The sequence below is a fragment of the Camelus ferus genome, chromosome 11 (genome assembly GCF_009834535.1).
Source record: "Camelus ferus isolate YT-003-E chromosome 11, BCGSAC_Cfer_1.0, whole genome shotgun sequence".
Lineage (NCBI taxonomy): Eukaryota > Metazoa > Chordata > Mammalia > Artiodactyla > Camelidae > Camelus > Camelus ferus.
In genome coordinates this window covers 18210885-18225395 of record NC_045706.1, presented here as the reverse complement: position 1 = coordinate 18225395, position 14511 = coordinate 18210885, and the positions used below count along the sequence as shown (strand labels likewise).

The window sequence follows — 14511 nt, the reverse complement described above, 5'->3', positions numbered from 1 at the left end:
GCCCCCCACCTTCCTCTCTCTCTAAACCTTTGAAAGACATAATCCCAGCAGTAATTCAGAAATGATGTTCTGATGTCCAGAGCTCTGATAGTGATCTATAGTAAACTGCTCTAATAATTTGACATAGATTCCTGGAGGTCTTGGGTTGTATGGTAAAATAATTATTTGGAGTCTTCTTTTATTTTAAAAGTATACTTTGCATTATCTGTGCTTGTTTTTATATAAAATAGTATTCTTCATCCAAATCTTTGAGGAAAATTACAACTTCTGGTAGGCACTATATTTAATTTTCTGGCATTAAATACTCTCTGGCTCCCTCCCCTAAGGACTACTCTGATTTTATTGGGAGAAAGTGATTTTCAAAAGTCTTCCAAGTGTGAGTAGCTTGTATCTCAACCTTACTGATTTTCTGTCTTATTTTGTATATAGATGAGCCCTTTAGTGCTGAGGTGGACAATTTGACTGTAGAATAATTTATTTTACTTTAATATTGTATAGTATATATAATTTACAAAATGTATAACTTCATTTTAACACTTGTTGATATTCCTGTCTGATTATTTTACAAGATGCCAGTTGAATTAAGAGGAATATTAATGAAAGCAGCTTTTTTTTTTTTTGAAAAGTAAGAAGAAGGTCCTAGCTATTCTCCTAAGTTTTTATTTTGTTGTCGTTAAGCCCCGTGACACCACAGCCAGTTCCAACGCTGAGGAAATGCCACTTACCAATTCACTCACTGGGAGTTAATAGTCTGTTTATTTTTTGTGAAGTAGATAATGTATAAGTTGTAAGTGAAACATATAATTATCATATGCCATTTTATGGGGATGGCTTGTCTAAGCTTCCTAATTTCACAAACAAAATAAGCTGAACAGCAAGAATATGATTATATTTGTTTTTGTAAATAAAATTCATGAGTAGCATGAATATGCTTGGTATCTGGATCCATTTTTAATATCATTTTTTTTATAAGAAAAGGAGGCAGGCAGTTGTTTTTGGTAACTTTGGAGATTTTCAGAAAATTCTTGCCATGTTACATTTTAGAGAAATGTTGGAATATAAAATATGTAGGATAAGCAGCTAGCTACTGTCATGTGCAGAAGTGTTGTGTAGGGAGTTGGGAAACCTGGCCACAAGCCACTGCAGCTTTGAAGAATGTGGCTTAAGGGAGGACTCACAGCCCCTTGCATAACGTTCAACAGAGGAAAATACAAGTACTGTTCCTATCACTTGACTTGTTTTCCATTTTGATTTAGTTATTTGGCAAAGTCTTGGTATCCTGTAGTGGAGGAATGAAAGACAAGCAAGTTCCAGTGAAGGACCGTGCCTCCAAGGGCATCAGCCAGTGGACAGTTTGTGAGGCTGGACAGGCGTTAAATTTCTTGTTGTTTGGACAGAGGGACTAGAGTTTCAAGAGATGACTTGAAAAAATATCATCATATGATACTTTCAGTTTTTTTCTGAAAGGAAATTCTTTCCTCTCCTCCCTCAGCACTGCGTGCTTCCTATGGTTGATATACCTGTGCTTTAAAATATCACAGCTACTAGCAGGGGCCATTTTATAGCAAAATCATTTCCCCTCATGTTCTGTGATATTTCAGTTTGGCAGCAGAGTTTACAAGGTTTGAAATCAAAAGCAGCACTGGTTCCTTCAGGAAAAATGATCCCAATATACCAAAATAAAAGCTAAACAGACTCTAATTGTTCCTTTTCCCACAAGGAGCTTGCGCTGTTTGAAGGTGTAGGTAATTTTGATAGGACCTTCTCTCTAATAGGGTTAGTCACTGGGTATTGCCTCTTCCCCTGGGTAAAACCCACTTTTAAATCTCATTTTAAAACAGACCTCAAAGTGTCTTTGAAAATAAAAGTACCCTGGTTTCTTTCCATTCTCTTGCCCCACTCCCTCTCAGCAAGGAAACTCCTGTTTTCTCACAGGGCACCTCCTGCTGCAGGGTCTAATCCTAACTTTGCTTTACAGTCACTCATGCTAAACTAGGAAAGATTTTAGATGCATAGCTTTTATTGAGCCATCCATGTATTGTAAAAAGTTAGGTAAATGTTAACCAGGGTGCTAAATTTTTTTCTCATTTTCCATTAAGTCTAATTATGTCAATTTTACAACGTCAGCTTTTTTTTCCTGTTGGTTGTTAGTCTAGTGTTCATCAGAATATTCAGAGCAGCAGCCTTAACTATCCCCAGCCTTCTCACCCTACTTTCACTAAAGGTGCAGGGCCATGCCTTTCATGAATCCTTGTTCTTCATGTCAACCCTTCCTTCCTTGGACTTGAAAAAGATCATCTTATGGTACTTGCAAGTTTTTCCTCAGAACATAGAGATTTTCAAATCAAACCAAGCTTTTTTTCTTTTTCTTCTCTGTTTCTTGTCCTCTTTTCTCTCCTCCAGTGTCTTTCAGTTCATGATTTGGCAACTCCATACAGGAGGCTTCTGAGCCACCAGTCACATGAGAATGAAGTCAAGAAAAGAAAGGACCAGATGGCATCAAAAGATATGCCTTTCTAGGTCATTGATGGTTAAGCTTGCAATCTGGTTACCAGCAGGGAGACTATGGGGGAGAGAGTAGAGAGCAGCACAGCACCATTGTAAGGGAGGAAGAATTTTGCCAGACAGTTCATTCCATAATTTGCTAGAGAGAAAATACTTACACATAGAGGAGAACAGATTTCCTGATTCAACTTTCCAGATAACAATCACAGGGAATCCATTGCATTTACTTGAAAGTGGCATATAAGCACCTGTGGAAAACTGTGTGCAGTATTTGGATGGCAACTTTGAAAAGTGTGACACCGCCTTGGTCAGCTGCTAACCTCCAATTTCCATTAACCCTTTGTTATTCTGTTCTCCAAATGCCTGATTCACTTACAAGGACAAGAACTGGAGGAAATGACACTGGCTCCAGCCACATATACACCTTTCCCCACAGAGGAGCAGAGGACATCGTTCACCACGCATCCTTTATACTGTTACCTATTTTGGAGGGCTGTGTTTACAAAACATGGCAAGTGGCATCACTGCCTTTTATGAGACATGATATCTCAGGGTCTGTTTTCTTGGTATAAACTGTATCTTGGAGCAGTTAAAATTACTTGAGTGAAGAAATGTTCAATAATGGCTAATAAAAAAAAATTCTTAGAAGGCAGTCTGCCTTCCTCGTTCTTTTAGGCATTACTTACACCCTGACTCCTTTGGCCTGGGCAGCTCCTGATTTGAGTGTTCTTGTGAGATCACCAGACAGCTGAACTTGGCTGATATTTTCCTATAGAATTCCAGTTCACTTGTTTTGAATGAAACAAATTAAAATGTTTTTAATTTTAGGTTTAAACTTGGTCCCTATATATGAACTTTGAATCCTTTCTTCTTAATTACCTTGAAAACCCTTGCTTTTTCATAAACAAATTCAGTATCCCTCAAGTTTAGAGTCAAGTTTCAACTCCTTTATAAGGCTACCTTCTCCAATTATTATCTCTCCTTTTATACAGTTTCTGCTGCCCTTGATAGCTGTATGACTCATTTCATTGTGAACCAAATGAAACAAAAAAAAAATTTCATTCTGTAATCTGGATTATAAACTCTTGAAGTTTACTTTTTTTTTTTTTTTAACTTCTCCCACTCAAGCAAGTGTCTGGAACATTGCTGAGTACACAAAAGTCATGTAATAAATAATGCAACTGAATGAATTTTTAAAAAGAAAAAACACAGACATTTTAATATTGTTAGTTGATTTTTGCCTAGATTTTAATATGACTTTAACTTAGATCTCACAAAACAGAAAATTGACCCTTTTTTTTTCTTGATATGAAACTACAGTAAAGAGTCATTCTGAAGTTTCATATAGTAAAATTAAAAGATGTTTCCTATATATGTACTGAATTTCTGGGGTTAAATAATTTAAATAAAATTGACAAGTTATTCCTGTGGCAACATACTTGTGAGCTTTACTAGTTAGTTGCTTTGTTAACTTTTTTAGATGACTAAATTCAGAGGCCCCTTGGGAGCCTCTGATTATTAGCAAGAGAACCACCAGTCTCTCTCTACCCTCTGGTCACATCATATAGTGCAGTTGTTAGGCATATACTGTAATAATCTTAATGAAGAGTTTAATGGCACTCTTTACTGTGAATTTATTGTTGTTTCATTTTAGTCTGCTCAGTAAAAGCACTCTGTGATCATGTGAGATTTTCCAGTTAAAAATGAAAATTCTGCTAAAGGTTCTATGATTTGGGGTAGCACAGCAGGGGAAGGGAGTGACTTTAAAATTATTAGATCTCATTAAGGGGAATCCATTGATAAACCTTTCATTTAAGAAAAATGAAAAATTTTCCTTGTCCACATCAGGTATGTCAGGTTTCAGCCTGGAACCAATTACTAGATTTGAGTTAGTGAACTCAGTAAAGAGCTTTGGAATGGAAATATCTAACGGGCTAGTGGGTACTGGAAGAATCTTGACCATTCATCAGCCATACCTCTGACCTCACTACCCCTTAGTCATCCTTTCAGTGACAGAATTGGCTGGCTTCTCCTAACCCTCTTTGAAATTTCTAGCATTTGAGAGTTTCTCTTGACATTATTTCTTGTGTATTATTAAGACAGAGAAAGCATAGTTTGGTGGATGAGCTAGTAAACCATTTTGGCCCTCTTTGAGGAGAAAATGGAGGATGTATTTTCCAGGGTCAGTTGCTAAATGTACAGTTATAGCTCTTTAAGGAATAGGGTCATCTATGAACACATTTGTGGGTTTTCTTTTCAGATATACTATTAACTGCTGAATTATGTTATACCTTATGACGCACAGGACCACATATGTGAACTAGTATTGTTTCAGGGTGGAATTATGTACCCAGAACTCTCATCATGGTAATCACAGTTCCTGTAGGGTACAGGGAATGTAAATTTATGAGGTTCTCTGCTAGCATTTCCAGGAGAAATTTCCCATAACTGGCCCACAGGATGGGTATATTAATGCATGGACTTTTAGTGAAGAATTTTGTGACCTGATTTTTTTCTGTGTGTAGAAAACTGGAGGTAGCAAGTAAGAGAGGAAAGGGATAAAGAGAAATAAAAATGAAAAGCTAATAGTAGCTGGTACACTTAGGTATTAGGAAGCAGGAGACTGTTCCATGAGTTGTGGTTTTAGTGGCTAGAATTGGCCTCAGGGCCATATATTTTGCCTAACCCTATCCTTGCTGGTCACAGAATTTTGCTGTTTTCTGTTGTGTTGGATCATACAAAGTTGTCATTTTTATAAATGAGAAATGGTTTACTACCAGAAATTTTGTGTGGTTCAACCTAATACATAATAACAGACACTGTTGGATGGTTACAGTTGTGGATAGGAGGTTGTGTGTGTCTGTAAATGAAAAGCGGGAGGGAGGAAATGGAAATTTGTGAGCATTTTGGGGTACTGAAGCTGAAAATGTCTACTCTAGCCTGTGGTTTTAGGCATTCAAAATCAAATACAGTTGCCTCAGTATGCTTTCCTACTTCCATGTTAATGCAGTTGAGACAGTTTATGGGGCAGGTGAAAATTAAATCACTTCTGACAGAGGATTACCATTGGGAATAACAATCTGAAGTGACCGGTGTCCGCAGCGTGCAACAGAAATGGCAGAGATGGAAAGCCTGTAGGCACACCTGCACTTGCATGCAGATACTTTGTTGAAACTGATTTAGGGTGTAACAAGGCTACAGACTGAATAATGTGCAAATTAATAGATTTTAGGACGTTTTTAGTGGAATATTCAGGCTGTGCTGATTTGACTTTTTTGTCTTCCTTAGACGAGCTCATCTTCGCCTGTGTTTAGAACGCTTGAAAGTTCTGATTCCACTAGGACCAGACTGCACCAGGCACACAACGCTAGGTTTGCTCAACAAAGCCAAAGCACACATCAAGGTAAGAATTTTTACTTTCATATTTACACATGATTCTCTCAGTCCTGATTTCTTTTTAGCAATTCCTATTCATGTATATCAGCCATCTCACAGTGCCCTCCTTTAATAACTGACCTCAAGAGAAATTTTCTGAAAACTTATCAGCTAATCTGGTGGGAGCAATATAACCTGATTAAACTGAACTGTTTTGACAGCATGGCGATTTGAAGAGCTGGGAATATGAGGAAAATAACAATTACTCTGCTGATGCCCTGAAGGAAGGCAGTTGTGCCCTCTGGTGGAGATGGCTTCATTTGGCTCTGTCCCTCAGTATTTTTCCATCAAACTATACTGCAGAGCAAGTTTCTCTTTCGTGGAGACAACTTGACAGACTGAGAATTCCGTTCTGTCCTACTAATGTAGCATTCATTACACATACGCACAAAAAAAGTGAAGAAAACTATTTTTGATGTTTAAAAATATATATTTATGTATGTTCTTAAATATACACATACATTTGTATAGTCATTCGTGTTTCCTTGGTCAAAGAAGAAATCTTTTGAGATGTTAGGTAGGAATCAGTTTTTATTGTTTCTGCTGGACTACACACAAACCTAAATACCACTTTATCATTGTAGAAACTTGAAGAAGCTGAAAGGAAGAGCCAGCACCAGCTAGAGAACTTGGAACGAGAACAGAGATTTTTGAAGCGGCGACTGGAACAGCTGCAGGGTCCTCAGGAGATGGAACGAATACGAATGGACAGCATTGGATCAACTATTTCTTCAGATCGTTCTGATTCAGAGCGAGGTAGGCAGTGTGCTGCTTCCCTAATGAAATACTAGCATCCCTATGACTGGACTTAGGGAAGGTAGGTTGGAGGACACTGTATTTGCTTTCTTCTTTTTTGCCAACAAGTATGTAACATTCTAGATTTTATACAGTCACAGTATTGTCTAGCAATACCTGTATGAACTATAGAACCTTTTTTCTTGGTTATGTATGTATTTAAAATTTTAGACTTAAAGTTTTAAGTTTTCTGTAGAAAACTGTAGAGTTCTCATACCATTCATGCAGGTTCCCCTAATGTTAGTATCTTATGTAATCATAATACAGTTACCGAAACCAAAAAAATTAACAATCATGCAATAGTGTTACTCTATAAACCTTATTCAAATTTCACCACTCTTCCCAAAAATGTCCTTTGCCTACTCCAGGATCCAGTGCAGGATCCTACATTGCATTAGCTAGCTCTTCAGTCTTTCATGACCATGCCACTTTTGAAGAATATTGGTCAGTTATTTTATGCAGTGTTCCTCAATTTGGGTTTGTCTGATGTTTTCTCATTAGAATGAGGTGTTACACATTTGAGGGGAAGAGATGTCACAGAAGTAATGTTGGGCCCTTCTCAATTCATTGCATCAGGAAAATACAGGATGTTGATATGTTTTATAACTGGTGATGTTAATTTTTAAACCTATATTTTAAAGTACCACATCCTTTATTTCTCTTTACATCTGTCCCAGAACATTTGTCTTTGGCAGAATTCAAGAACAAAAATCAACTGAAAAAGAAACTGTTTGAACTCTACTGATCTGCTCATCTATAGCTCCCACCCGCCACACCACAGTAAAAGATCCCAGAGGTGAACTCTGGTGACTTTAAGCTTTACATTTGGTAAACTAGAGCTCATGAGATCTTGAGAATTCTAAATTTCTTTTGACTTTTTATTATGGAAATTTTCAAACATACACAAAAGTAGAATAGGATAATGAACTCTCACATACCCATCATCCAGTTTGAACAGCTGTCAACATCCTGTCACTCTTATTTCACCTGTTCTTTACCACCTCACCACTTTTTCTAGAATGCAGGAATCAAATGGAATGTTTTAAATCAAATATCTGGAATGTTTTAAATCAAATCTCAGATAACATTATCACTTTGTCCCTAAATACTTCAGTATCTATCTTTAATAAATAGGACTTTAAAGAATATAATACTATTATAAGAGCCCACACAACTAATAAAATCAGATAATACTTTTTTTAAGCCTTTTATTTATTTTAAACTTATTTTTTTTATTTTTGGGGGGGAGGTAATTCGGTTTTTATTTATTTATCTTTAATGGAAGTACTGGGGATTGAACCCAGGACCTTGTACATGCTAGGCATGCACTCTACCACTGAGCTATATACCCCCCCACCCCGATAATCCTATTTAATGTCATCTAATACCCAGTCTCTGATAGCTTGTCTCAAAAATGGCATCTTACCATTGGTATGTTTGAATTATAATCCAAACAAAGTTCCAACTGCATTTGCTTGTACCTTTTAAGATACAGTTGATCCTTGAACAACAGGTTTGAACTGCACGGGTCCACTTATAAGAGGATGTTTTTCAATAAATACGCGCTACAGTACTACACGATCTGCAGTTGGTTGAATCCACAGATAGGGAGGACTGACTGTAATGCTATATTCAGATTTTTGACTGCGTGGAGGGTTTGGCATCCCTAACTCCCTGTTGTTCAAGGGTCAGCTGTACTTTTAATCTATAATAGTTTTCCTTTCCCCAATGTCAGTTATTTGTTGTCAAAACTGGGAAAACTGGGTCATTTTTCTTACATATAGTTTCCCCCATTCTAGATTTGGCTAATGAATCCTCATGATGTCACTTAACATGTTCTGTCCCCTGGGGGGAGGCAAATAGCTCAATGGTAGACCACAAGCTTAGCATGCACGAGGCCCTGGGTTTGATCCCCAGTACCTCCACTGAAAAAAAGCAGTATTTTTGTCCCTCATATTTCTTGTAAACTAGTTGGTAGATCTAGGGGCTTGATTAAATTCATATTTTTTGAGGCAAGAATCCTGCATGAGTGGTGCTGTGTACTTCCTGTTGCATCAGTATTATGTTTAGTTGTCCCATGCTAGTGAGAACACTGGTCAGTGAGTTCAGGTGATGTCATCTTGATACATCTATGCAATTGTATCAACTTTTCACATAATAGTTTTAGTAATCATTGATGACTGTTGCCCTGATCATTACTTTTGCTTGTTTGATTTATGAGGGGGAGGTAATTAGGTTTACTCACTTCTGTTTGGAGGAGGTACTGGAGATTGAACCCAGGACCTCCTGCGTACTAAGCATGTGCTCTACCACTTGAGCTATACCCTTCCCCCTGCCCTGATCATTACTCTATTAAGTGTAACAAAATAATGGTTTTCTAATTTTGTCATTCTTCTTGGGTTTATTAACTTTTTCTTCTTTAAAGAAATTTCCTCATCAACTTTTTGGTTACCCTGAAAAAGTCCTTACTGGGAAGACAGGATAAATACTTTTTCTTGTTTTGGTTTTGCTTCATCAATTTTCTAAATAATGAGTTGATGCCTTAGCAACCTCCAGAGGTAACAAGGTTTTGTGTTCTGTTCTTTGTTTTTGATTATCTTATGAACTCATGTTTTCATGTACTGAATGTGTTCCAGTCCACTGTAGTCATTCTTTTTAATTCTTTTTTAATACTTAATTTCCCAAATTCTGTGGGAGCCTTTCAGATGGGTTTTAAATTCCCTTTAACATAACCCTTGGATTTGTTTTTGTTGTTTTGCTATGTAAAAGTTTATTTTTTATGTGGCACTCAGGTTTGAAGAACAAAAGTTTACAAGTAGCAGCAGGAACCTCAAGGCTATCTATATTTGAGTGACAGGGGAGGTGTAGCAGAAAGAACCCCGAATCAGGAGGCGACTTGGTCCTAGTCTTTCTTTTGCAGCTTACTAGCTCTGTGACCTGCAGGCTTTAACTGCCCTTCTTGCTGTTATCTCCTCCTTGTACCCACCCCACCTCCGAATTTCAGAGGATGTGTCTTCATCATTATAGTTCTTTTTTAGTATTCCCAGGAGTGTGCAAGTACCTTACTACCTTTTTGGGGGGAGGGGAGAATTAGGTTTATTTATTTATTTAATGGAGGTACTGGGGATTGAACCCAGGATCTCGTGCATGCTAAGCCACACACTCTACCACTGAGCTATACCCTCACCCCCAGTTCTTATCCTTATCCAGCAGCCTTCTTTCCCAGCGTTACAAAGACTTTTAGTAAAATCTCTAGTCCATTTGGCTAGAGCAGTCTCTCATTTTACTTTGTTTTGAGTTCAGCAAGCTCTGTTGGATAGGGTGTCTTGATTTTATTTCCCAAATGTAGGTTGGATGAGTGATGTTAAGAAACACTAAATAGCCTATGAAGCATTATGGATATGAAACAAATAATTAAGAATTCATAGGATTATTTGTGCAGCTTGTTTGGGCAACTGCCTACATTTTAAAAACAGATTGCTAAAACTTTCCGAAGCAACAAGCCCTTTGAAAATTATTCTTTGAAATAACTTACTCTGTCTTCTTGGGCTCAGCAACAATCTGCTTTTCTTAAAGCAGTTGTGATCAATGTGAACCATTAAAGTCAGTGCCAAATATGAAACACCAGGCTTTGAATTTAAGAGAACTGAAGGATATTGAGTTCATGCCAGCTGTTGTGGGAGAAAACAATTTTTCAACTGCCTTTTATTTTTTTAATAATATTTTTTAATGTATTACTGGTGATCAATTATTGATATTAAGATCTCTAGAGACAGCTGGGTCATACTGTATTTAGGATTTTTTAAAATCATTTTTGGTTTTTGAAGTTAAATACCACCACTGAAATGCCATTACTATAATCTTTACTATAGCCTGCTCTATAATCCAGAGACTTTTAAGCCTTAGGTCCTCATTTCAAGCTATATCTGATGCAGGAAAATTAAAGTGAATTGAAGACAAATCCCTGAGTCCACTTTATAATAACTGGCTTCTTTTGGTTATTGAATGGTCAGAGATCTTTATGATGAATCCAAAAAAGTCTGTAGAACTGTCTGTAGAATGATACCACCAAAGGCTTGGATGGGTACATTTTCTAGTTCTCTTATATTAAATTTATGCTTTTTTCCCCCTTTAAGGCAACTCTGCTTAATAAACATCACTGAGAATTAGTTTCTAGTTTAATGTAAAACAGATGTGGTTAAATCAACTGGGATTGGGATCTTTTAATATTAAGCACTAATTCCCAAACAGGTCAACTGCTTTTGGTGGGAGGTCTAGACAGACTGGCATCAAAGGCTTTAGTATACTTGCTGCCTGAATTGAGACCACCACTCTATACGAGACATTTCCCTTTGTAAAATATATCACTGTGTCTCCTCACCTTTGGTTCCTTCTGTTCTTCAGAGATCACTGATAATAGCTTGTATAACAATGACTTTATACCACAAAAAGTAATCACTTTTCCTCATCCCTGTTAGTCCTTGAAAGTGCACATATATTAGGTTACTAATGTTCTTCCTTTTTTCCCTTTGGCAGAGGAGATTGAAGTGGATGTTGAAAGCACAGAGTTCTCCCATGGAGAAGTGGACAATATCAGTACCACCAGCATCAGTGACATTGATGACCACAGCAGCCTGCAGAGTATTGGGAGTGACGAGGGTTACTCCAGTGCCAGTGTCAAACTTTCATTCACTTCCTAGAACCCAGCATGACATAACAGTGCAGGGCAAAATATTCACTGGGCCAATTCAATCCAAACAATCTCTTAAATTGGGTTCATGATGCAGTCTCCTCTTTAAAACTAAACAAAACTATACTTGAACAAAAAGGGTCAAAAGACCTCCATTTAAGCAAATATTTAGCAAAAAGTGGGGCAGAGCCTCCCCAACAGAACAAATATTCATAATATTCGTATTTGAAAATCAGTTTCTAATGGCAGCAGAAAACTTGTATGAAATTTTCTTGATTTGATTGAGTTGATTTGAAAGAGGACATTGGAGATTCCATCCTCTTTTCTTTTCTAGTTTGCTCATACTACATTGAGTAGACACATTTAAGGATGGGATTATGAACCCTTCCTGAGCTTTTTGGTCCTAAAAACAAACAAAAATCAAACGTATAGTAATGACAAGACAAGATAATCAGGCATTAATCTTGGATGGCTAAAGATCTATTAAAACTCAGCCTGGGACAGCTTATCATGAAGCCTGTGGATGATCAATTCTTTAAAAATACAACAAAAAAAAAATTCATTTCATGCTCTGCAAAGGAGAGACTCCCATGAAGCCTTTTGAAAGGGATCATCATGCAGCTCAGCTTTCTGTTGGATTCCATGCTAAGCAAGCTAACCTTATCCTGCATTGTTAGCAGTAGGGCACCCAACCGCCAGCTCAACAGTCAGCTGCCCTTAGGCCCTTGGGCAGCATGGGGCAGTCCATGTGCATGACAGCCTCTACCACACAGGGCCTCAGTTCAGATTTAGGGGCCAGAAGGAAAAAGATCCACGTGCCTCTGTGTCTGCGTGGGCCAGAAGAGTTGTGCACGCAGATTAGCAGGCCAAGGTCTGAGCCACGGCAGCATTTTTATTTCAGATTTTGATAAATGTTTGTATGTGTTGAAAACCAAAATGACATCTTTTTAAAGCTTGTCCATAAGAAACATAGACGTCTTTTATAGTAAAAAAAAAAAAAAAAAAAAAACAAAAAACCACATGGGAAAAAATCATCTATTTTGATGCAGCATTTGATAATGATAAAACACCTCACACCTCACTCTTTATAGTGCACAAAATGAATGAGGTCTGGGCTAAGTAAAAAAAGGTCAATGCTGTTTTTGTTTTCTTTTAGAATCATTTTTTTTTTTACCATCTTTTAACCATCTGATAAATATAGTAGACACACTATCATAGTTAACATAGTTAAGTTTGGCACTTGTCTCATTTTAATGTAAAGATCTGCTTCCATTTTCCTACAGGCAGTCTCTCTCCTTCCTCACAATCCCACTGTGCAGGTGCTATTGTTGCTCTTGTCAAGATTTTCAGAAATGTTACTTTCTTTTAAGTGAAATTTCTAGCCTGCACTTTGATGTCATGTGTTCCCTTTGTTCTTTCAAACTCCAAGGCCCTATCCCTTACCCCAGGAAGCCTTGGAAACCTTACCCTGCTCTTTGGACTTTGTATACTTTAAATAATTTAACTACCCTTAATTACTTAAAAAAGAAAAAAAAAAAGCTTTATGATTTTCATAACTTATTGCTGATTTTCATGGGTTGTTAATTTCAGTCCTGTAGTTTTATTTTGTTTAGATAGGGCTGGGCAAGGAAAAAGAAAATAAAGACAACCATATTTAGCAGTGCAGAGTTGAGTTGTGTGTGTAATGTTAGACTATCCTTTGTAAGTAGCACTTTAACAGCTTTCACTGCTTCTATATATGAAGTGAACCATCTTGGTCACACACAAGGCCTCATCATGTACTTACTTGTTCTTGTGCTCTTCCTGTGCCTCCAAAAATATTTTATCCTTGATTGTGGTATGTTTGAGTGGAAGAATTTCTTTGAAGTAGATGTGTGAAAAACTGCATGCCTTTAGAAGCCCGTTATTAGAACTTGCTACTTCAGGTGCTGGGGACTTAATGAAAAACATGATAAAACAAATTCACTTCTGTGGCCCAGATAAATTATTTCTGGTTTCATTTATTAATTACTCCTGGCTGGGTCAAAATGTTGCTCTATATAGTTGCTTACTTTTGACTTTCCCAAGGGAGACAATTGGAAGACTGCTACCTACCATGGGAAGTAGATGGAAGCCGATGACCGAGCTTCCATTTTGTTAATCCCATGGCATTCACTTGCATCACCTGCCTAGGGCTAGAATTTGGGACTTCAGGTGAACTTGAGGTGCTGCCATTTTGTTGTATATGTACAGAATGGTGGGCTGGGAAGCCTTTCTCACAAACCTATAATACCTATTTCAACTGCCCCCTAAATTCCTCCTCCCCTGGTTTGTTTTCTTGGGGGAAGGGGATGGATTGTATGATGAGTGAGACGTATTAATTTTTTAAAAGACAAATCGACTTTGAAGATACAAAAAGTTAACTGCAAGAAATAAAAATTGTGAATGAAGAATACCCGAGTGCTTTTTGTACCACCCTTTTCTATGAAGGAAAAAAATGAGTGAGCAGCCACACCTTGAGAGGCAACTATCTCCTTAAATGTCTGTTTTAGTACTATTTCAGTGATTTGAATTAATGGCAATTTAACTCATTGCCATTTCCTGTTTATAATTTAAACAGCTACCTTTTTGACTGATAATTTCACATAATCCTAACTGCAAATGGTTTAATGTACCCGATAATCTTAACTGCTTCAGCTAGGATGCAAAGCCATTTGTCATTGTTTTTATCTGTTCTACAAAGTAACTTTTTAGGGAAACCTTTTGGCTATACTATTCAAACTGAACATTAGTCTGGAAGTTCCCATTTAGTCCCCAGTAACCTGAGTTAATGTTGCCCTCTGTGTAAAATGTCTGAGTGATGTATTAATAGGTACAGATAAATCCTACTTCTGTACATATTATTACAAAAGAAAATTCTGATGAAGTTAATGTAACTAGTTTCTGATTAGGAATGAGAAACCCCAGCAAAAATGCCTCTTCAGGGCCATAACAATGACAACTTCTTTTAACATTATGAAAGGATCTTAAAAGGCAGTGAGGATTTTTGAGGCAAAGCTCCTAACCTAAGGCCACACTGCTTCCTGGGTATTCTCATAAGAAAATTG

General features: G+C 37.3%; 1 protein-coding gene across 2 annotated transcripts in view; it reads left to right on the top strand.

Moving 5' to 3' along the window:
• MXI1 (MAX interactor 1, dimerization protein) overlaps positions 1–13843 on the top strand; it is a 77407-nt gene extending 63564 nt beyond the window's left edge. Inside the window, exons 4-6 of one of the 2 annotated variants that reach the window (XM_006189352.3) lie at positions 5794–5908; positions 6525–6696; positions 11272–13843. In XM_006189352.3, the coding sequence (XP_006189414.2) occupies positions 5794–5908; positions 6525–6696; positions 11272–11435 (451 nt within the window). In that variant the 3' untranslated portion in view covers positions 11436–13843. The remainder of the gene's footprint in view (positions 1–5793; positions 5909–6524; positions 6697–11271) is intronic. The other variant, XM_032490956.1, reaches the window with a different exon arrangement.
• The last annotated feature ends 668 nt before the right edge of the window (positions 13844–14511 follow it).